This window comes from Aaosphaeria arxii (genome assembly GCF_010015735.1).
Source record: "Aaosphaeria arxii CBS 175.79 unplaced genomic scaffold BU24scaffold_3, whole genome shotgun sequence".
In the NCBI taxonomy this organism is placed as follows: Eukaryota; Fungi; Ascomycota; class Dothideomycetes; order Pleosporales; genus Aaosphaeria; species Aaosphaeria arxii.
Window position 1 is genome coordinate 2,668,907 of NW_022983476.1, and position 21,068 is coordinate 2,689,974.

At 50.2% G+C, this 21,068-nt stretch overlaps 10 protein-coding genes across 10 annotated transcripts; 6 read left to right on the top strand and 4 right to left on the bottom strand.

Annotated features, from left to right (window-relative positions):
• Window positions 1–43: 43 nt before the first annotated feature.
• On the bottom strand, window positions 44–1,397 carry BU24DRAFT_158836 (GroES-like protein). The gene is made up of 2 exons (XM_033521353.1): window positions 1,102–1,397; window positions 44–988 (listed from the first exon to the last, which is right to left on the bottom strand). Exons 1-2 carry the CDS (start codon window positions 1,303–1,305, stop codon window positions 74–76), a joined length of 1,119 nt encoding a protein of 372 aa, XP_033386122.1. The 5' UTR covers window positions 1,306–1,397; the 3' UTR covers window positions 44–73.
• Window positions 1,398–2,171: 774 nt separating this feature from the next.
• BU24DRAFT_367900 (Noc2-domain-containing protein) lies at window positions 2,172–4,738 on the bottom strand. Its single transcript, XM_033524355.1, has 3 exons — window positions 3,898–4,738; window positions 3,759–3,849; window positions 2,172–3,706 (listed from the first exon to the last, which is right to left on the bottom strand). Exons 1-3 carry the CDS (start codon window positions 4,685–4,687, stop codon window positions 2,296–2,298), a joined length of 2,292 nt encoding a protein of 763 aa, XP_033386123.1. The 5' UTR covers window positions 4,688–4,738; the 3' UTR covers window positions 2,172–2,295.
• A 307-nt stretch (window positions 4,739–5,045) lies between these two features.
• BU24DRAFT_343656 (vacuolar protein sorting-associated protein-like protein Vps28) lies at window positions 5,046–5,814 on the top strand (the record flags this gene model as incomplete). The annotated part of the gene is made up of 2 exons (XM_033523378.1): window positions 5,046–5,129; window positions 5,188–5,814. The coding sequence occupies 2 exons, from the start codon at window positions 5,046–5,048 to the stop codon at window positions 5,812–5,814; spliced, it is 711 nt and encodes a 236-aa protein (XP_033386124.1).
• Window positions 5,815–5,821: 7 nt separating this feature from the next.
• BU24DRAFT_158843 (uncharacterized protein) lies at window positions 5,822–7,337 on the top strand. Its single transcript, XM_033521354.1, has 2 exons — window positions 5,822–5,959; window positions 6,015–7,337. The coding sequence occupies exons 1-2, from the start codon at window positions 5,944–5,946 to the stop codon at window positions 7,055–7,057; spliced, it is 1,059 nt and encodes a 352-aa protein (XP_033386125.1). The 5' UTR covers window positions 5,822–5,943; the 3' UTR covers window positions 7,058–7,337.
• A 214-nt stretch (window positions 7,338–7,551) lies between these two features.
• On the top strand, window positions 7,552–9,400 carry BU24DRAFT_420839 (GroES-like protein). The gene is made up of 3 exons (XM_033527574.1): window positions 7,552–7,773; window positions 8,057–8,857; window positions 8,912–9,400. Exons 1-3 carry the CDS (start codon window positions 7,744–7,746, stop codon window positions 9,158–9,160), a joined length of 1,080 nt encoding a protein of 359 aa, XP_033386126.1. The 5' UTR covers window positions 7,552–7,743; the 3' UTR covers window positions 9,161–9,400.
• Window positions 9,401–10,755: 1,355 nt separating this feature from the next.
• On the top strand, window positions 10,756–12,729 carry BU24DRAFT_420844 (uncharacterized protein). The gene is made up of 3 exons (XM_033527575.1): window positions 10,756–11,245; window positions 11,308–11,443; window positions 11,497–12,729. The coding sequence occupies exons 1-3, from the start codon at window positions 10,812–10,814 to the stop codon at window positions 12,445–12,447; spliced, it is 1,521 nt and encodes a 506-aa protein (XP_033386127.1). The 5' UTR covers window positions 10,756–10,811; the 3' UTR covers window positions 12,448–12,729.
• Window positions 12,730–14,960: 2,231 nt separating this feature from the next.
• On the bottom strand, window positions 14,961–16,774 carry BU24DRAFT_343912 (NADPH oxidase A; the record flags this gene model as incomplete). The annotated part of the gene is made up of 4 exons (XM_033523385.1): window positions 14,961–15,841; window positions 15,895–16,304; window positions 16,356–16,610; window positions 16,668–16,774. 4 exons carry the CDS (start codon window positions 16,772–16,774, stop codon window positions 14,961–14,963), a joined length of 1,653 nt encoding a protein of 550 aa, XP_033386128.1.
• A 138-nt stretch (window positions 16,775–16,912) lies between these two features.
• Window positions 16,913–17,463, top strand: BU24DRAFT_407771 (uncharacterized protein; the record flags this gene model as incomplete). The annotated part of the gene is made up of 3 exons (XM_033525820.1): window positions 16,913–17,097; window positions 17,138–17,238; window positions 17,288–17,463. 3 exons carry the CDS (start codon window positions 16,913–16,915, stop codon window positions 17,461–17,463), a joined length of 462 nt encoding a protein of 153 aa, XP_033386129.1.
• Window positions 17,464–18,276: 813 nt separating this feature from the next.
• BU24DRAFT_159044 (uncharacterized protein) lies at window positions 18,277–19,063 on the top strand. The gene is made up of 2 exons (XM_033521356.1): window positions 18,277–18,987; window positions 19,056–19,063. The coding sequence occupies exon 1, from the start codon at window positions 18,368–18,370 to the stop codon at window positions 18,824–18,826; it is 459 nt and encodes a 152-aa protein (XP_033386130.1). The 5' UTR covers window positions 18,277–18,367; the 3' UTR covers window positions 18,827–18,987; window positions 19,056–19,063.
• Window positions 19,064–19,694: 631 nt separating this feature from the next.
• BU24DRAFT_158926 (uncharacterized protein) lies at window positions 19,695–20,478 on the bottom strand. The gene has a single exon (XM_033521355.1). The coding sequence runs from the start codon at window positions 20,386–20,388 to the stop codon at window positions 19,879–19,881; it is 510 nt and encodes a 169-aa protein (XP_033386131.1). The 5' UTR covers window positions 20,389–20,478; the 3' UTR covers window positions 19,695–19,878.
• Between the last annotated feature and the right edge of the window lie 590 nt (window positions 20,479–21,068).

Consider the following 21,068-nt stretch of genomic DNA (forward strand, 5'->3'; position numbering starts at 1 on the left):
ACGTCAACTCATGAACCTCAACCGCTCCTGACCCATAAACTTTTCAAAAGAAACACCTATCCCTGCAAATCATCTAATCTTCCAAGCTTTGAATCTGCACCTTGATAGCACCCGTCTTCGGGTCACTAGCCGTCTTGAACGCCTCAACCGCATCCTCCAACTTGAACCTATGTGTGACCAACTTCTTCAGATCGATAACTCCGCTCTTGACCAACCTGATCGCCTTGGGCCAAGTATTGCAGTACCTGTACTGGAACTGGAGATCCACCTCCCTGGTGCTCAATCGCATGAAGGGAATCTTGATCTCGTTCTTTCCGACACCAATGACGAACACCTTGCCGCCAAACTTGACAGCCTGGATGGCGCCCGCAATGCTGGACTCGACACCAGTGCACTCAAGCGCGACAGCGGGCTCGACACCCTCTGTCAGCTCGAGGACCTTGCTGCGGAAGTCCTCAGGGGAGTGGCTGAACTCGACCTTGTGGGTCAGGACACCCGGGACGAGCTCCTTCGCGAACTTCAAGCGGCCCTCATCGATATCGGTGATGACGATGGGAGCGGCGCCAGCAGCGCGGACGCAAAGCAGTGTGATGAGGCCGATGGGACCAGCGCCGCAGACGATAGCCGGGTCGCCGAGCTTGACGCCTGCGCGCTCGATACCGGCGAGCGCAACGGAGAGGGGTTCGAGGAGCGAGCCGTCTTCGTATGTGAGGTTATCGGGCAGCTTGTGGCACCACAGGGCCGGGTGCTTGAGGTAGCGGCGGAGGAGGCCGTGGACAGGAGGCGTGGAGAGGAACTCGACCGACTCGCAGCCGTTGTAGCGGCCCGTCAGGCAGGGCTCGCAGGCGAAGCACGGGATGTTGGGCTCGATGGCGACGCGGTCGCCCGCTTTGAGGTGCTTTACGGAGGGGTGCGTCGCGAGGACTATGCCGGCAGATTCGTGGCCCAGGATGTGGGTGTCTTCGACAATCATGGGACCAATGCAGCCCTGGGAATCTGAGTGTCAGCCTTCTCGTTCGTTCGGGAAAAACAGCTGTTGGTTATGGGGATAGGTCGTATCTCGAAGGACCGTCTTATGCTGGGAGAATAGGATGAACATACAGCATGCCAGAAGTGAATATCAGAACCGCAGATTCCAGTAGACTTGACATTGAGGAGAACTTCGCCCTCCTTGAGGTCGCCTCCCTTATTGACCTCCTCGAGTGATGGCTCGGCCTCCGCAACCCAAAGGTCGTGGGCTGGGTTTGTGTAGACGCCGATGTTTGCCTTGGAAGGCTTGACTTGTGTGGTAGTTGTTGCGCTCATGGTGTCGAGCTTCTTTAGTAAAAGAGAACTGTAAGGCTCGCTGTCTCAAATGACGGGAAAGATAGCTTTGAAAAAGAAGATGGGAGGTATGCTTCAGAGCTCCCACGTCTTGCGTATATTTGGGTATAAAAGGAGGAGGAAAAAAATTGAAATCAGAAGACGAAGAAGAAAAGTCCGTGGATCATATGCAATGGACCCCTCGAGGCCGTCCGCGGGGCATTAATACCTGGGAGAAATGTTACGATGGAGGGGCGAGGTTGGGGTACCCACAAACCACCGAGACCTCCACCACCCACCACACGAAACCCCTAGCTCTAGCTCTTTCTTTTTCCCCTCTCCACAAATGGATGCGCTGCAAAGCCGGGAATCCCGACCGCTGGGCTATTCGACGCCGAGCCGCCTTGGAGAAATGCTGCAGTAGCGTACAACTAAGCTCGTATGTAGCGTTAGAAACCGCATTATTACTCCGCCATGTGCATTGCACGCTCCGAAAAAGGGTTTTCACGATGCTGCAGGGAAACGTGGACCTTTGGTGTTGAGGTTTCAAGGGCGGATTACTGCATTCGACCTCGGGCCACAATGTACCATAGTCAGCTGAGGTCTGGTGGGTCTAGAATGGGCAATACACGTTCAATGTTCGAGGTCGTAATCTTTGGTCATCTGGCCGGAATCGAGACATAGTCCATCTAGGGTATGTGACGGCGCATGTAGCTGCCCGTATGCAATTTTTTCCCCTTTGCGTGATGCAGACATTTTGAAATGAAGATTGCATTTGGACTGTTTGCTCCAGCTTAGTGACTAATCTTCATTGAGCGAGCTAGATGTGGGGTTCAACGAATGAACATTACTCGAAATTCAATTGATCGGAAAAAAATATGGGTTAGAGGTTGGGATGACCTTTCCGGAGAAGATGAAAGCAGCGACATTGCGAAAGTTTCAAAAAATGTAGAACTACTCAATTGTTTAGTAACATCGATCAGGTATGGATATCTACTCATCATCTTCCTCCTCATCATCCAGTTCCATCTCTTCGTCGTCGTCCGCGTCTTCGTCATCCGAAGCATCGTCGAACTCCCCAGCCAGACCGTCAGCCTTTTCAGCGTCCTCGGCCTCCTTGCGCTTTTGATCCTCCACCTTCCTGGCCTCTTCGAGCATCTTGGCCTTTTGCTCCCTTGTCTTCCTTTGACCGGCCACATAGGCACCAAGAGGACTCTTCTCCCACTCGACATCCTTCAGGAAACCGTCAACGCTGGCACGATCATTGGGTGCAAAGTCTATCTTGGCCCGCTTCTCCTCGATCCACTTCGAGTTGGCTTCAAGCTTCTGAATGACCAATGCGATCAATGAGTTGATCTTCGCATTTCGATTGCCGGCACCCTTCTTAGACATAGTCTTTACCCATCTCTTTAGGATGACAATGACCGGCAATCCCAGTTCTGGGAACGCAATGCTCTTCGTCCACAAGACGAAGAACTCGGACAACAATTCTGCTATTTGCTCGCCGACTCCATCTTGATATACTCGCGTACCAATATATGCCTTGGTGGCTCTTATCGTCGTGTTGAAATCAAGAGCCTTCAAGGTGCTTGGCTTCGGTGGCTTCTTCATCTCGGCAGTGTTTAGAACCTCGACGATGGCTGGCGCGAGCGGAATGTAAGTGGATGTAGCGGATGAAATCCTCAGCAGCGCCCGAATAAGTTGAAATCGGAGCGGGAAGTACTGTGCAGTAGGAATTAATCGCATAGCTCCAAGAGTGACTTGAACAATGGGATATATCAGTGGGCGAAGAGCAGAAGGCTTTCCTGCCTCTGCTTCCCGGAGCGACTCGCAATGCGACGATACCACTCTCGACCAGAAGTCCAAGGAGTGGATGTACTGCCAGTTGTAGACAGTCTTGTACGAGTCCTTCGTCTTGTTTGTAATGCTCGAGCGCAAATGAATAGCAAGTTGTCGGATGAAAGTGAAACCTGTTGTGTAGCCAACATTGCCATCAATGCCCCAAAGCTCGGAAGCAGTGTTCTTCATCAAGTTGATGCCTTGGATATTGTGTATTGTGGTGTTTCGTGAGCTCTTGATAAGGCCTTGGTAGATCTCCTTTAGGGTGGCTTCTTTGATGCTCGAGTCGCTAATAACCACAAGACGTCGAAGGACTAGGAACGCAGAGATCCTGGTCACTTCGCTGTTCGAGTTGTCCGACCAGACCGAAGAGACAATTTTAGTGACTTCCTTGACAACTTTCTTGAAAGAGAGCATGTATGGGAGCAGAGCTAGCAGAGAGTCTAGTGTTTTACGTAGGGTAGAATCATCAGATAGGTTTTCCAGAAGATGGAGGACGGAGACACCATGCGATTTGAGGAGCGGCGTGAGTGTGCGGAACTTCTTGGAGTCGGTGGAAATACGACTGGAATGGTCAGTACGGTGATGTTGTGGGTTATATTGAGAATTGGGCTTACACTTTGCCGCCAGCAGATTCCTTGATAGGCAGATGATGCTGCAATACCCTTGGTACTAGGTCCAGAGTGGTGACGAGGAGCTCGTGGTACACTGTTGTACGTTAATATGTATGTAACGAACTGCTTGGACTCAACATACCATCAGGATCGGAGACCGAGTATTTGTATGCTTTGCTGCTCTCCTCGTTCAGATGAGCAGCAGCACGGAAAGCTAACACAACCTCTTTCATCGCCCGCAGAGAGTTTGCGCTCTCCATTGACGACGTCCATTTCCCAACCAGCTTTTTGGTGACTTCGTTCTGTCCCTCTTCGTCATCGCTATCGTCTTGAGATTTCTTGCCCGATTTTTGTTTTTTCCTTGGTGTTGTCTCGTCCTCACTCGCACTCAGAGCATCCACCTCAGCAAGATCGGCGTCTTCGGCAAAGTCAAGGAGTTCAGCGTCATTATCCTTAAGATATTTGTAGAATTCGGGGTCCTTCTCGGCAAGGCTAGCGAGTTGTTGCTTGTGTGCTTCTTCGTCATCGCCGGAGTCCTCGTCTGAATCTTGAGCGTCTGATTCGGGGGCTGCGTCGTCCGAATCCGCATCAGAACCTTCAACACCGTTCTCTTCGACGGGTGTGCGCTTTCGCTTTCCGGTCTTTGGCTTCGTTGCGCTTGGTGCTTTCATCTCGGGTACGTCAAAACCGCCCTGGAAAAATTGGTCCATGGACATATCTGCAAAGCCGTCGTCCTTGGCCCCATTGGTCTTAGGCTTTCGAGTTTCTTGTCCTTCCAAAGGCTCTGCAGGTGCATTATCTTGGGCTCGTTTCTCCCTCCTCTTGTCTCGCATGTGCACCCTCTGCTTGATCTTAGCGCTGTCTTTTCGCTTCTTCAGAACATCCTTCAGCTTGTTCTTCTCGAACTTTTTTGTGGCCTTTGATTGCGCCATCTTGAAAGTGTAACAGAACCCAATCGCCACTGAATTGAGGTTACTGTGGTTGTTGCTGTGAAATGAGACCAGAAATTTCTTGGTCCACTCGAAAAAGTTCATTTTGCGCCAAGCCAGGGTTTCGGTGGTCCAAGCGTCAGAGCTCCGATGCTTGATTGCGGAGCGGAGTAGTAGGCAGCAAGAAGTTACATAGTTTATACCATTTCCTGGCATCGAGTCTACAATTTTGTTTCGCGTATCTCTTCGTTGCTCATTGGTATTTCGGTAGAGAAATCGACATCATCGTACGCCCATTCCGAGTTACTCGGCATATACTGTGTACGTCGACGAAGCGTCGCGTCACCACCATCAGGACACCATGTATGGAAACAGACAATTGGCGTATGCGCCTACGCCATATGTCCCGCGGTCGGCTCTGTCTGCAACGATCAATCTTGATGAAGTATGCTTCATCTCTCGCGTCTGTGGCGGCTCGGGATTGCTAACCATAATACTACCAGGAAGTCAAGTTAGCCACCACCAGCTCTGAGCGCGATTTATACGATTCTCTAGCCGAAATATACAGCATAATCATCACTCTAGATGCTCTCGAGAAAGGATATCTCAAAGACTCGATCCCCGAAGGTGACTACACCGAGACCTGCAGTCGACTCTTGAAGCAATACAAGTCCAATCTGGCCGACGAGACAGTCGCGAAGGCATTTGGGGACCTAGAGTCCTTCAAGCGAGAGTGGGATATGGAATGCCCGCGAGCAACAGAGCGACTACGTATTGGTATACCGGCAACCGTGGAACAGGGACCGTCGCAGAAAGCAACACAACAGGGTGACTCTGCGGATGCCACCTTAGTAGTGAATGCGACTGAGAACTTCATTACACTACTCGATGCTATCAAGATTGGCCTGGTTGAGAAAGATACATTGCATCCCCTTCTTGTGGAAATTATCCAAGCTGTCAACAAAGTCACAGACAAGGATTTCGAGAGCAAAGGAAAGATTGTACAGTGGCTCATTACCCTGAACCAGATGAGAGCGGCCGATAAACTTAACGACGATCAAGCGCGCGAGTTCCAGTTCGATATGGAGCAGGCATATTATGGTTTCAAAGGCACATTGAAAAGAGATTGAACTCGTGGACATTGGAAAGGCACCCAATTGATTTCGTAGCCAATCGTTGCAAAGCACGGACCATCTTAGTTTTCGACATTTTGATCTTTTGCCAACTACGACATCGCATTTAATTAAGCCCAGCCAAAGATGACACTACTAGACGGTGAGTACCTCTGGCGTCAATTGAGATGTCTTCATGCGCTAATGACGTATCGTAGTACTTGATTTACCTCAACTCTATACCAAACCGTCCGCGGACGCCCTGCTCGAAACGCTTGCCCTACTCACTTCTACCCCACCGTCTTGGGAAACGAGCGACGTGCACGATCGGTGCAATGGTGATTCAGATAGTGCGCAGAGGAGGGAACAAAAATCTGCCGGCGTAAACATCAACCCTGAAGGAGTAACAAGATATTTAACTAGCATTGTGGCTAGCAGTTTGAAATGGATCCAGGATGAGCAGGTCAAGGAAGAGATATGGAATCAAGCAAGCCTTCGTTTGAGTGAGCGATCTGGACGTACAGCTATGGGCGCATTATCGCGCAACTTCACCATTCCCACATCCAATGGACCTTTTGAGTTGACTATCCATGAACCGGCCCTTACTGGAGACGATCTCGGCCTGAAAACTTGGGCGGCATCATATCTTCTTGCGAAACGCCTCCACACACTCAGCTTCATACCTCATAAAGATCCCTCGCATTTCAAGATCTTAGAATTGGGCTCGGGAACCGGCCTCGTTGGACTTGCGATGGCCGCATTAGGTACCAATGTCGTACTTACTGATCTTCCCAGTATCCACGCGAACCTTGCGCGCAATGTGAAAGACAACGCTGAAACTGTCAGTAGCGCAGGTGGTTCAGCGAAAAGTGGCGTGCTGGATTGGACGAAACCAGATTCTCTGCGACTGTTTCCTGATGAAGCTTCAATGGACGACGAAAGCATAACACATGATTCAAAATTTCCATTTATTTTGGCAGCAGACTCTCTTTACTCCCCAGAGCATCCTCGGTGGCTCGTTGATACAATCGCGACATGGCTATCAGATGACGAAGAAGCAAAGGTCATGGTGGAGTTTCCACTGCGCGATGCGTATCTTCCAGAAGTGGCAGATTTCCGTAATCGTATGGGTGGCATTGGATTGCATATTCTAGAAGAGGGAGAAGAGAGTGGTCTAGATGATTGGGGAAGCTCGAATGATGATGATCGAACATTCGTAACTTGTTGGTATGCGTTGTGGGGACGCACGGCAAAGAAATGATCTGATTTGCTGCCCCTCCGGCGCTCAGGATTCCTGCAAGGTCACCGCTCTTATCAAAGCCTCGACAGTCCCAAGGCCCATCTTTTGTATCACACGCCGCATTCAATATTGGCAGTTCTGACTTCCAGACCATGGTGTGCAGCCACAACAGTGGGTAGGTGGGCGCGTGGTGGGGCAATCTCCTTTCCCAGACCGCCGGCTCAAGACATTGACGGAAAAATTGGGAATTGGGGGTGTATGCTTGGAATCAGAGTCCGCGTATATACCAATTGCTGAGTCGCTTTAGTCATTTTGCATAGCGTTATACCCCTCCGGCGACATCGGCTTAGTACGAACCTCCTCAGGATGGTAGACCATAGATTCATAGTCAACAAGAATAGATAGAAAGCTCCGGATAATTTCAGCGGCTAAAGTGGAGCTCGCCCTCTTGATGCTACACTAGAAATAGGTTCTTTGCCCGAATCGGTTTCACGCGGGATAGCTCTCCACGAACTCAATCAAGCTATAATTCTTCGTCATCGTTCGTCCCGCTAGAGCTTTTAGTTCCGCGTGAGCTACAAATGTCCTCCTGCTTGTGCTTTCGAAACATTTTACCATCAAAAAAGGAGAAGAGTTCTGAATCCAACGGAGCAAATAATCAACAGCAGACAAAGCAACCTGAAGGTTCGCAGGAAACACCAGACAACATGACACAATCAGCTTCGGCCTCTTTGAAGGTGGGACTTCCCTTTTGAGCAACCCGCTCTTTTCTTTGACAATGACTACAATATCCCACGATTATTGTTTAAATCCAGCAATACGTGAATCAATTGCTCCGAAAATACATATTTTCGTTCAATAAATCACAATCTCATAGCAACGAAGTTCCATTTGCCCCCGCCTTTCAACCCCTCCAAAAGTTCCAGCAATTCAAGCTATCCGTACCCCGCGCATCCATACCTTAGACAGCACATTTGAAAGCGCAATCCACGATCTCCAAATGCTGATTCAAGATTGCAGAACCCATCCTTCGTCCTCCAATCCAAAGACCATGTATCCATCGAAGATAGGCCAGTCCCCGAACTGAAAAACCCCTACGACGTTCTCATCAAGCCTCGATGGACCGGTATCTGCGGCTCAGACGTGCACTACTGGGTAGAAGGCCGCATTGGCAGCTTCGTCGTTGAGAAGCCCATGGTCCTTGGCCATGAGTCCGCAGGTATCGTCTCTCAAGTTGGCTCCGCAGTCAAGACGCTCAAGGTCGGCGATCGAGTCGCTATGGAACCCGGTATTCCTTGCCGCCGTTGCGTGAGGTGCAAGGAGGGCCGATACAATCTCTGCCCGGACATGGCTTTCGCAGCCACACCCCCATACGATGGTACCCTGGCGAGATACTACGTCCTTCCCGAGGACCTCTGCGTCAAGTTGCCAGAGAACATGTCTCTGGAGGAGGGTGCCCTCATCGAGCCCACTGCCGTCGGTGTCCACATCACAAGAGCGGCTGGCGTCAAGCCCGGCGACAGTGTTGTTGTTTTCGGTGCCGGTCCAGTCGGTTTGCTTTGCTGCACCGTCGCAAAGGCATACGGAGCTTCAAAGATCGTCACGGTGGATATCAACGAGGACAGAATCAAATTCGCTCTCTCCTACGCAGCTACACATGCTTTCAGGAGCGCCAGGGTGAGCGCAGAGGAGAACGCAAAGAACTTGATTCGGGACTGTGAACTCGGACCTGGTGCGGATATCATCATTGATGCCAGTGGTGCGGAGCCTTGCATTCAGACTGCTATCCACGCTCTGCGAACAGGCGGAACATATATCCAGGTATGAAAGACCCGGGGATACATATCAGAGAAAACTTGAGCTAACAGAGCATAGGGTGGCATGGGAAAGCCTGACATTAACTTCCCCATCATGACAATGTGCGCAAAAGAACTCAACGTCAAGGGGTCTTTCCGCTACGGTCCCGATGATTACAAGACTGCCGTCGAACTCGTAGCTACAGGCCGAATCAGCGTGAAGGAGCTCATTACTGGCAAGGTGAAATTCGATGAGGCGGAGAACGCCTTCAAGGACGTAAAGGCGGCAAAAGGAATCAAGATCTTGATCGAGGGACCCGAAGAGTAGATCAGCTTCGATCAGACTGCTTTGTTCATGAAAAAAGTTTGGTGGCGGGAGGAGTTGCGGAGTGTGGGCATTGAGCAGAGTCCTATATGGAGGGGCTTTTCTGCTAGACGAGATCAACGAAATCTTTATTTTTCAAATTTCCTCTCAGATCTACTCGCGATTTTTTTACGAATGCTTTCGTATATACGATGGTACCTATGCTTACAACCTGGCGTACATACATATAAGTCTGAGTTAGGCTAGGAAAGAATACTACAATAGCAGCACTAAACTTGATGTCATGTATGGGAAGATCTGTCTAGTTTTAAGGCATGTTATAATTATGGTAAGTCTATCAAATGTAAGAGGCTCTTCCAACAAAACTAATCTTTATAGAGGTGACAACCAACGCTTTCGGCCCCCAAACGACAACGCGACATACAGTTTAACCTGCCCCTCACCCCCAATCAAATCTCCCAGTCACCAATCAGGCCCTTTCTTGTATTCTACAGCATGTAATATAAGATTTTATTGGTATAGTGCCCAGTGCGGACTCCTGAGCACATCGTATTTGTATGGTCTTGGCCTTCCTACAAAGGGTATTCAGTGTGTCCGGTTTGTGCGCTTACACTGTATTCAGGCAGACAGGCTGACAGGTCCAGTCCAGCCGCAGTCAATTCGGTTTGGCGCCAGTGGGAGGCATTGTCGAAGGATCTGACCTCGAACCTGTATTTTGGAATTGTTACGAGTCAGATCAGTAAAAACCGCTGGCTGCCCTGCTTGGTTGCCTACGTCTGTAGGCATACATACTTTGTGCTGGTGTTTTTGGCGTCATTGTCCTTATCCTCATCGCAGTTCTACGCTCTTCATTCTTTTGACGCAAGGGGGATATTCGGGACTAGACTAACGTGGGCGTCTAGACGCTTCTCTTATTTTGATTCCCGAAAGTTTGTGTAGCCGGAGTCTCGAGGAGCACACGAAACGGGGATCGTCGCCAAAGAGAGGGGAGGTCATCCTCACATTCTCGCGCGAGATTGCCTGCGATTCTGAGATCGATTTACTCTACTACTCCGTACATGTTTGTTGCCATTTCCTGCTGGCTTTCAACGAACGAACATACCGCGCCCGGGCGCACATTTCCCAACAATGAGAGTGTCAAGCTTCGGCCCCGCGGTGGTCGCGATGTTGGCGTTCTCGCGTCGTGCCATCGTTGCTGCGGACGAAGTCGTACCGGTCAATGTGGATGATTTAGACCCGTTGAAGGAGTGCAAGAGGAGAGATGTTGCGCGTAAGGGCTACTTTGGATGTACTCGCGTGATTGAGCATGGAGCTGATGGACCTCTGCAGTGTCTGTGAGTGAGAACAAGTTGTATATGTATGGTAAGCAGTGGAAACCGTATGATTGTATGTCGTTGAATGGGAGCTAATGGGTTGCAGGTGGCCAGTCTTGGGTTAGAAATGGATCTCAGGTATGTTCGCATTGCCAGAGTGATTTGGTTATGTGAATGCTAATTATTATCCTCCACAGCCGACCTTTCAAGTAATCAGTTAGTCCTACCGAGCGCGATCAGTTCCACATAGACAGAACCAGCTGACGCCAGCTTCAACTGCAGACCACTACCTACGCATTGCCGACTTCACGAAGGCGCGCGACCTCAGCGACACTAGCATCATGACAGCGAAAGACATTCCAGGAAATATAACTTTATTCCAACATGGCGCCTTCTGGGTCGACAAGCAGAGCGCATATGTAGTCGGCGGCGCTGTCAACGACGAAGCCTGGCTATCCCGCGACGGCCAGTTCCTACCATCTAATTTCTCCACCTACAAAGCCAGCACTGTGTTTCGGTACGATATACAATCAGACCGGTGGAGTTCTGAGACGGCGGTCCAGCCCAGTAGCGGGTCCGATGTGAGGGACAGTTTTGCGGCTGGCGCTTTTGCGTATAATCCGCTCGCAAGGAAAGCTTACTACTTCTCTGGTACCAATGGACCCGGAGCGAGGAAGATGTATCCAAATGATATAGCCGGATACGTAGGGCGCTCGAACGAGGAGGTGACGGGGAATGGAAATTTATTGACCTTTGAGACGGATAGCTTTAAGTGGTATGTCGAGGTGTTTGGAAGATTGGTCGAGACTGGAACTGTTTGCTGACTATAACCCCAAGGACCAATGTCACTACAGATACCCAGTTGACGACTACTGGGACTGAATACGGACAACTTGTTTTTCTACCTGGAACAATGAGTTCAACAGGAGGTGTCGCTATTGGTTTTGGTGGTAACAGAAGGGACACAGGGGATGTGAGTCCACCCACAGCTCTATTTTTTCGAACCCTAGCTCACCAAAGCCACAGATCGAAAGCATGAGACAGGTCCTCATCTACGATGCCTGGAGCGACAAATGGCACAGCCAAGCCACTTCAGTCGAGGGTGGAACATTTCCACCCGGTCGGCAGGGCTTCTGCGCCGTAGCCGCGAGTGCGCCAGACAATAGCAGCCATAACATCTATATGTATGCCGGTGAATCAACAGTATCCGTCCCGAACGCCTACTCGGATCTATGGGTTCTCTCCATCCCATCGTTCAAATGGATCCGTATCGACGGCAAACACCCGACTCGAAAGGCGCATAAGTGCGATGTCCTCGCTGATCGCTACATGGTCACTTATGGCGGTAATCAAGGTGGATGGGGAGATGAGGGTGATGGGGATGCTTGTGACGACTTAAATTACGGTTTACGATTATTCGACATGTCAAACCTAACCTGGACGACCAAATACGACGGCCCCGCCCAAGAAGCCAACGCGTATAAAGTACCAAAGGCTGTCTACGAAAAGATTGGCGGCGATGCATCGGGCAGTGCAACGCAGACAGCTCCAAGCGCAGGCTTCGAGACGGCAGACGTGAAAGAGCTTTTCCAGCAATCAAAGCAGGAAACTCCTCCCCCAACTACCTCAGCAGACCCCTCCAATGAAAAGACGACTAACGTTGGAGCAATCGCCGGCGGCGTCGTCGGCGGTGTCGTCGGCCTAGGCCTGATCATCGGCGCAGTGTTCTTCACTCTGAGGAGAAGAAAACGCGAGTCTGCGTATGCGTATGGTCAGCCCTCGGCCATGGCTAATCTCGTCGAGGCAGATGGTAACCACGGATATGCGACAGAACTCATGGATCACAACAATCCTGGTGGGAAACCGGTTCATGAGATATACACAAGCCACCGACAGAACCCGCAAGAGCTATATGCTGGCGATGTTGAGGAGTACACAGCGGCGCCCGCGGCATCTGGCTCGAAACCTGTGCATTGATGTCCCAACTGTATGAGAGGAGAGATGTGGTGATAGATTATAATGTATTCTTTGTATAGTAGGGATACCCTTTGAGCGAAAATTCATCGTCGGCACTAGCGATTTAATTGAGTTTGTAATGTTACTTGACGAGAGTGTGGTATGTCCTATCGTCCATTATGCTAGTATGAACATCATCTCCTCCATCTCTGTACCAAGAAAAGAAGACGCATTCTCCGGACAAACACACATCGTATGATCGTCTTCCCCCCGGAATGATAGCTTAATCTATGTTCTGCGCTCCGTCAGTTCCAACAAAGGAAATCCGGAAGTTCATTTATTTCAAGTTCCCAACCCCGTGAATCCCCAGTGCTCATACCATCTGCACTTTCAGTGAACATGCTTATAACTAATTCCGTAAACAACCGATTTCGAATTATGACCCGTCTTACATCGTTCCGGTGGTTGGGGGCTTCAATCATAGGCTCCGATAGTGTTGTATAAAATTGATGGGGCCGTCGAGGATTGCGTACCATGTTTGTCCGGTGAGTAGGATTGTATGGAGCGCAATGAATGACTGGCGGGTGTTAATTTTCGAAGACGCTGGTTATTGCACTCCTTCAACAATGGTTGAAAGTCACTCCAAAATTCTTTTCAGATAGTGAGATGTTACTTACTGTCAGCGGAGCTCGCCTCCTTTCTCGGCATCCCTATTCTCACAGCAATGATACATCCAACATACCCGCAATCTAATAATTGACAAAAGCAGACCAACACCCCTAAGTTATATCAGCAACCATTTCCTACCTCACAATCCATAATAACACAAGCAGATCTCCCATCCAATCACTTATCCCAACCTCGTCCCTCCTCAACTGTGCCGCATGCACGATTCAACCGAATGAGCCGTCTACGCCGCAACCATTCAACCCCTCCCTGTTCGTCTTCTTTACCAAAATCCCGAATATCCCAGGCCTGTAGAACAATACCCAACGCCACACCCACTCGTTCTATTCCAAGCCCTCGGTACTCTTACTTCGTCATCGAAGCCCTAGAGTCCGTACACATACATACGGTCCCTGTCCGTAGTGAACTCGGTTGAATGCATGCACTACGCCGCAATCGCTCCGCACCCACACGACAAAGACACACTCCATGCCTTCCCCTGGCCCCCTTCGTCCCTCGAAATAGGGTAAATGCTGTATGATCAACCGCTATTGAGGTAGTGGACGAGGGACGCCGCATCGACCCGAGCCTCCCTTCCCTTGCCTCCCCTTCCCTCCCGCAGTGCTTGCATTTGTGGCACGGAGACCGGGCCGTGGACTGGGAGTCTGCTGTTCTTGTACTGTGCTGTGCCGTATGGAGATTTGTAGTTCGTTCGCTAGGAGGCATCGTTCGTTTGTCCGTCTTATGGGCAAGGGCTGTGTGCGTGCTGTGGCTAGGTTACTATTTCGGGTTGTAGAGCTCGATCGAGAATGGACAAAGTGTAATGTTTACTACGATGCAGTAAATTTACGTAAAAATGTCAACTACACGATAATGTACTGTAAGCGCGAGACTGCGTTTATGTAGTCTGGGCGTGCTTTTGTTCATTTTCTTGAAGTTCAAGGAAATAAGACGAGTGTTTCTGGAGACGATATAAACATAATTCATAGAGTGATATCAATCCTACAACCAAGCAGAATAACCAACAATAAATCTCACGAAAGAGTCTTCCAACAGGTAAAAAATTGGAAAAGTTCCTCAGCACCAAAAAAGGGCTTCAGCACACTACAACACCACAGCGCATATCCTCCCTCCCTCCCTCCAACAACAACACACCGAAGACAGCCAGCCATGGCAACAAAAACAGCGAGCACGAATCGACCCATCATCACTCCACCAACACAAACAACCCATTTCAAACACACATCTCCCAAGCCTAAATCTCCGACCTTCTATTCTATCCCATCATTCTAAGGCATTTTCTCGGGTCACGTTCGGCAAGTTCTGTTCATGCGCCGTGCACGGGGGAGAACAGCAACGTAAAGGGTTCGGAAACGCCTCGTTCCGATGCCTGAGGGAAGCAGGACGAGGAACGCCAAGGGCGCGGCGCGTGTCTCAGGCATTTTCTTGTCTGTATTTCCGGGGCTTGTGCGGGTGATGGAATTGGCAATGGGAGGGACGTGGGTGGCGGACGGTGTGGGTGTGCACTGGTCTTTGTGAGGTGTTTGTGAGTGAGTGGGTGGGCACTTTGCAATAGAGATTGGTAGTGATAGACATGACTAGTTATTTCTTTTTGAAAAATTCGTGATTGTATAAGATACGCTATGGTATGGTTTGGTATATAAAAAGCCCGTGAAAAAAAACTAAAAACGGTTGACACTCTGCGTTGGACAGGGGGGAATTGGTAGTAGTGTAGTAGTAGTTGTTGTTGTAGTAGTATGTTTGTTATAGTATGTGCGGGAGAGGGGGGGAGAGGGGTTAGGGACCAAGAATTGACATTTTCCTTTCGCCGCAACACTCTTATCTCTCCTATATTTTGAATAAGTGGTTTAGAAATGCTCCTTCCAGAACTTGAAGTTGACCTCCTGGCACGTGGCCAATTTACACGCCTTCTTGATATCCCTGGCTGCGACGTTAGGACCGCAGAAGTACACTCCGACGTCCGTGCTGAGAGTGCCCTCCAAGCCGCTCATGTACGTCCTGTCGAGAATGCCGTCGCGCATGCCGCAGAGCAAGCGGCCGAAGTCTGGGCGGCCGAAGTTGGTGCGAGACTTGAGCTCGGTGAGGGGATCCTTGTCAGTTCCGACGGAGTTGAGGACGATGTTCTGCGCGGTGTTGACGTCGATCTTCTGGGTGAGGTAGGTGTGGATGCGGAGGAATTGGTCGCCGTTGGGGCCGCCAGGGGACTGGGCTTCCAGAGAGGAGAGGAGCGTTTGGAACCATTCGAAGGATGAGGTGTCTTTGCAAACCCAGATAAATTCAACGCGGCGGAGTCGCTTGGGAGGGTTGGGGGAGAGACGGAGGTGGTAGATGGACTTGAGGATTGAGGCCCAGGGGGTAACGCCGATACCAGTACCAATGAGGACAGCGACTTCGTTCTCGAAGACGTCTTCTGCGGGGGCTCCGTAGGGACCGTCAATCTTGATAGCGGGCATCTTCTGGCCGTGCTGGAGAGCGATCTCATACATGCCCATGGGGTCCAATTCATCGTAAAGCTTGGATTGCGACTGTCCTGCACCGAGAGCGTCGGCGAGCGCGCGGGTGAAGTCACCAACCTGGCGGACGTGGATGGAGATGTAGGGGTCGTTGGGGCAAGAGGTGATGGTAAAAGGATGCCATTGGTGGTAGCTGACGTCCGGGCAGTTTATGAAAAGCCATTGTCCGGGCTTGTACCTCATGCTGGGCTTGGTGAATTGAATTTCGACGGCATCTAAAGTAATCGTTAGATTTTGTATTGTGCACAGAAAACGGACTCGAACTTACCATATGGATGACGGACAACCTTGACAATCTGTGTCTGCCTGCGAGAACGGATTTCACGGTAGAAACGATCGATCAAGTAGAGACCTCCACCAACAAGCTCCCATCGCCAGCCCTCATAACCAATGCAATGATCCCAGAAGTCCTTTCCAGCAAATGGCGAGAAGGGCGCGGCAGTGTCACGCACGAAACAGCTAGTGGCGTGGGTGTACATTCCGAGCAAGAAGGGAACGAACAGATGATGCGTGTACCAGAAGGTCTCGAAGGACTGCTGGCGGATCCTGTAGTGCGCGGTGGTGTAGATCATCAACATCATGAGAAGCATGAGGTGACCAGTGATGCCTCCAGCTTCGGTGTAGTGAATCTGAAGAGCAATTTGAGGTCGTACTTGTGTCTTTTCAACGTTAAAGAAGCTGCATCTATTAGTCTTTGGTTTCCGCCTGGTGCTAGCCAATTCTACTTACTTGACATAATGCGCAGCGGTGTGAATGATGGTGAAGAACAGCATAGCATATGCGACTTGACGATGGAACCACATTGATTCGTCGAGTGGTAACCATCGAACCTTTGGCCGAATAGCTCGGAGAATGTTCCTGCACATGGGCATAACGATGACCATGGTGTCGACGGACAAGACAAGACCAGCACCACGAGAAAGCCAGACGGAGTATTGAAGACCGTTTAGAGGTGCAAGCCGCTCATCGCCAGCCTGTTTCCACCTGCAGGAGAGTTAGCACGACGATGCAATTAATTACTTCGCATCGGTTCTTCCATACCATCCATAAGCGAATATGGCCCAATGGGCACCCCAGAAGATGAAGTAGAAGAAGCATTTCTTCGGAGAGAATAGTCGTGACCACTGAAGGTTTCCGCCGTGTGCCATGTTGAAGATACCGAGGAATTATAGTACTCTTTTACAGCATGAACAGATCCCAAGATCGAAATAAGACGTTTGAGCGAGCCGGTCAACGGTGTCGACAATGATTAGGTCCACGATTAAAAAGAACGTAACGGGAAAATAATGCGAACGTTCGACCAGATATGGGGGAAATCAATCCAGTCCAAGTTCAACCCGGCCAGCCAGATACGAAGTGAAGGTAAAGAATGTCGGTGTCGGGGGACGGGAGGGGAGTGGCGTGGTGTTGAGGGAGCGGTGGTAGAGATGACGACCAAGGGTTTCCGCTGGGGACCAAGGTTTATTAGAGTGTAAGCAGTCCAGAGGTGTGGTGGCTTAAGTGTAGATCAGGTGGATCTCGTCTGAGCCGTGCGAGCCTGGGGATAGAGCGGCAGGCAATGATGAAACTGAAGAGCGTGCTAGGTACGGGCGTGGCTGTAACCGGTGCCCCGGTAGGTTGACAGTATAGAGGAGGGATTAAGATAATTAACAGTTTGCAAGTTACCGAATGCGCAAGATGGCAGGCAAAAGAGAACGTGAAGCAGCCGCCAGTCCTGAATGGGAGCGGGAGAATATCGAGGGGTGATACGGAGTCGCGGCTATGCGATGTACGCCAGATGTATGAGGAGCGTCTCAAACCTGAAGCGACAGGCACAGAACCATACCTGGGTTTTTAGGGGTTGCGGTCACCAGTGAGTTTTCTAAGGTTTTCTCTTTCCCGGTAGGCTCTACAATACAGGCCGCAATTGAATGAGTAATGCACAGTTATGCAGTGGCGATTCCGGTACGGATTTGTTGATTCGGGAAGGTTTATTTGCTTGCTCTAGTAGGTCCGGAGTGTGGTGGTTGTGGATTGAATTCCCGATGCTCGCGTCTTTCTATCTTTACTTTGATGGGCGCAGTAACTGCACGATAATACTATTTTCAGACGGCCGCCAGTATGTAGATTAAATCCAGTATTGAGTTCTGTTGATAGTTTCTTCTTTTTTTCTTCGTTGCAGTGTCGAATTTGGTTATTGTCTTCCTCAGAGGGTTCAGTGAGGAGCACAACGGAGAATGGCTAGAAAGGGTTATAGTAATGGGGATGTCTGACACCGCAGGGGGTTTCGCTGAGACAGTCCACGTTCGAAGGGTGACGTTAAGAGTAGGTCCGAGAGCGCGCGCGAAGAGTCGTCAATCTGCGCTGGACAGAATCGTAAAATGTGTTTCTTCGAATAAGGGGAGAAAAGTGAAATTTCTCATAAGCCAAATCGTGATCACGCAGTGGATGTTGTTCAAGAATAGGACGGCCGGGCAAATTGTATGGGATGTGTATGTAAGTAGTATCTATCTAAGACAGGACTGTCCACGAAGAGAATGCCACGGCCTGGGACCTGGGATCCTTGCGGACAGGCCCTAGGTCCACAGCGCATCATTCTGTATGTAGTGCACCTTCAGAAATCGAGTGCTGGCGAGAGCTCTCTGGATAGACGGATGAGCACGACGTGACTTCTGCAGCCGCCGGGGCTTGTAGAGTAGGGTCTGGTAGTCTGGTATTCCAGGGTCTCTTCGTCGAAGAGAAAGGGCATTCAGCGATGGTGAATGGGTAGAATAGTGAGAAGAGCCATTGGCAGCGAGGGACGGGTTGGTCTTGGGAGAGGTTGGCGTGGCGGGAGATGTACGAGGCCTACACCGGGCAGCCAATCCCCCATCGACTGTACGCGCTCAGGTCCCATTTCTGTAAACCCCATCAACAGCCATACAGCCATACAGATCCGTTCAGCCATACGGACAGTAACCTTGTACTGCCACCAGCTTAAGCTTCCGCCAGTCGGTGTGCGGTGCGGGCCAGATGCAGACGGTTCCTCGTCCAATCGCATCTCCCGTCTTCTCAGTCGTCTATTTTCAGACCATTCCTTCAACCATCTAGTTCTAGCATTCCCCCACAGGTCACGGCTCCATTACCCTTTGGATCTATTTGTTGTGAGGATGTGCTATGGCGTCCATTGCACGCATCCCACTAGCAGTAATCACTGTTATCGCCTTGCGTTAGGGTCGTGATGGTTGAAGCGAGCTGCAGGTTTTCTGAGCATATTTTGACGGAAATTCGGACAGTTAGAATGATAGCGTATGCTCCCGTTCTGGACTACACGATAGACCAAAGATGACTTATTCAACGATGGAGGCATGGTGGGGGTGAATGCGATGGGCTATTGTGCAAGGTCTGCCCCCATCTTGGCCTAATGCTGACTCTTCAATCCTTGATCCGTCCGACTAATTGACCATGAAGCATGTGCTGTACATCATTTGTCTAAGCAATCATTTAGTCTGGGTGCCTGGGCGCTTCTGCATCTTTGCAGGATAGCCAATGTATCAGCAGTAGCGCCGGACAGGTTTTGATAAAGACAATGAGCCGTGCACTCTGTTGCGCATACCAGTGGGTGGAGAATAACTAATGGAGATCGAATGAATAATTATAATCGGCTTCGATGTATCAGCCATGAGAAAGGAAATTCATCTTTCCGAGAATGCAGATCTCCAGAGATGATAGTGCGCGTCCGCGTGCGGCGTGCGTATACTCCGATCGACGTTGAGATCGATATGTGTTCATTTCTGTGCGAAGCGCTCACGACTTCCATAGAATTGCTCGAGCGGGTAAGCGCCTGCAGCTTTCTATTGAGAATTGCCGGGTCAACATGCGTTCAGTATTGCTTGCATGTAGCCTGTGGAGCCAGAGGAGGTTAACAATATGTACCTCGCCGCACACCAAAATACCAGAAATCTAGTGTTGCTGTTCTACCGAATGCACAATTCGGCGAATAATTGCCAGAGCATCGTAGACTTCCAAATCGGGCAGAGCCATCACATCTTCGATTTTGATAATCGACAAAACCTCCGCAAGCCCGTACTTTTGGTATCAGAACAACATCAGGCCATTGTTTTAGGATTTCCATTCCACGACATCTGTAAACCGCATGGAGGCTCCACCCGTTCCTTTGCTTGAACGCCTCCGGCACGTCCAAACCAGGTACTACAGCTACTGTCGCAAAACAACATCAGACCATATTGTTTTCAGCGAGGGATTAAGCTTAAAATTGCTCGCCGCCTTAGGCTCATAGGCTCATACAATCGGTCAAGCCTCGCTGCCTCAGATAGTGAACATCCGGGGGCATGCATGACAGAGTCTGAAGGAAACTTTGTCGTACGATGAAGTTTGGATCTTCGGGGATATGCAGGATGGGGTTTGTTGTGGGGGGTGACGTCGGTTCGATCCGACAGTCTGTAGCTCGAGAGGTTTGAGGCAGCTGAGGCACTGGCTTTTTGATGTTTTGGACTTCTGGATGAGTGATGGAGTGAAGATTACTACCGGATGCGGAGAGTTCCAGATGACCAGGGGCCAAAGTGTCGGGGGTAGAGGTCGGGACTGAGGCATCCGTGAGGCTGCTACAGATCAAAATTGCGCACGGATTCTGATGCGACCCGTAGTCATGTCCAGACGTTGAGAAATTGTGGTTGAACCAATACGCAGCCGAGGCCTTCCTCGGCTGAGGCGGGTTTACAATGATTGATTGATTGATGGTGAATCTTTTTGGGAGGATATTGCCCATTAGAGACCTACCCATACGGAGTTGGATATTCGCATTGAAAATAGGTGGCCTAACAAGATACGGCTGGCTAGCTTGCTCGGCTGACAATCATGAGAGATATCCATCGATATACGGAGTACTATTGAAGGCGAATACATCAAGGAATTAATCCAAGAGCACTATGTACACAGTAGTGGGGAAAATTCACCGTATCGAGAATGCCCACGTTCGGTAGATAATGGATTTGGCCGAATGTATGGTTCCGATTCGTCCCACCTGCGTGATAGAGGCTGTATACGTGCTGTGCTACGACTAGTTTTCTCGAAGCCACCTGACCGCCAAGCGAGGGTACAAGCCTGCAAGGTGTAACGGTGTAGGGAAGCAATGTATCGACAAGGCGAGCAAGGGAAATGGCAAAAAGGGCAAAGGAGGGCCAAAGGTGCGTGAACCTATGCGATAGGTCTGGGAGGGTCACGCTACTGTGCCACGACTGACCACCCGAGGGATAGGATTGAGTTGAGGCTTGGACTGGATGAGCTTAGAAGGAAGACAATACTTAGAAAAGAACCAAGAGAATAGATGCACAACTGGTCAAGGATGGACGGGAAGAGGTACAGGATGTTGCTGCACGAGAGGCTGGACCTGGCACATCGCACGCATCACAAGCATCAGGGGTTCCCAGTCACCTTAACCCTGATCCTCTCCCATCATAGACC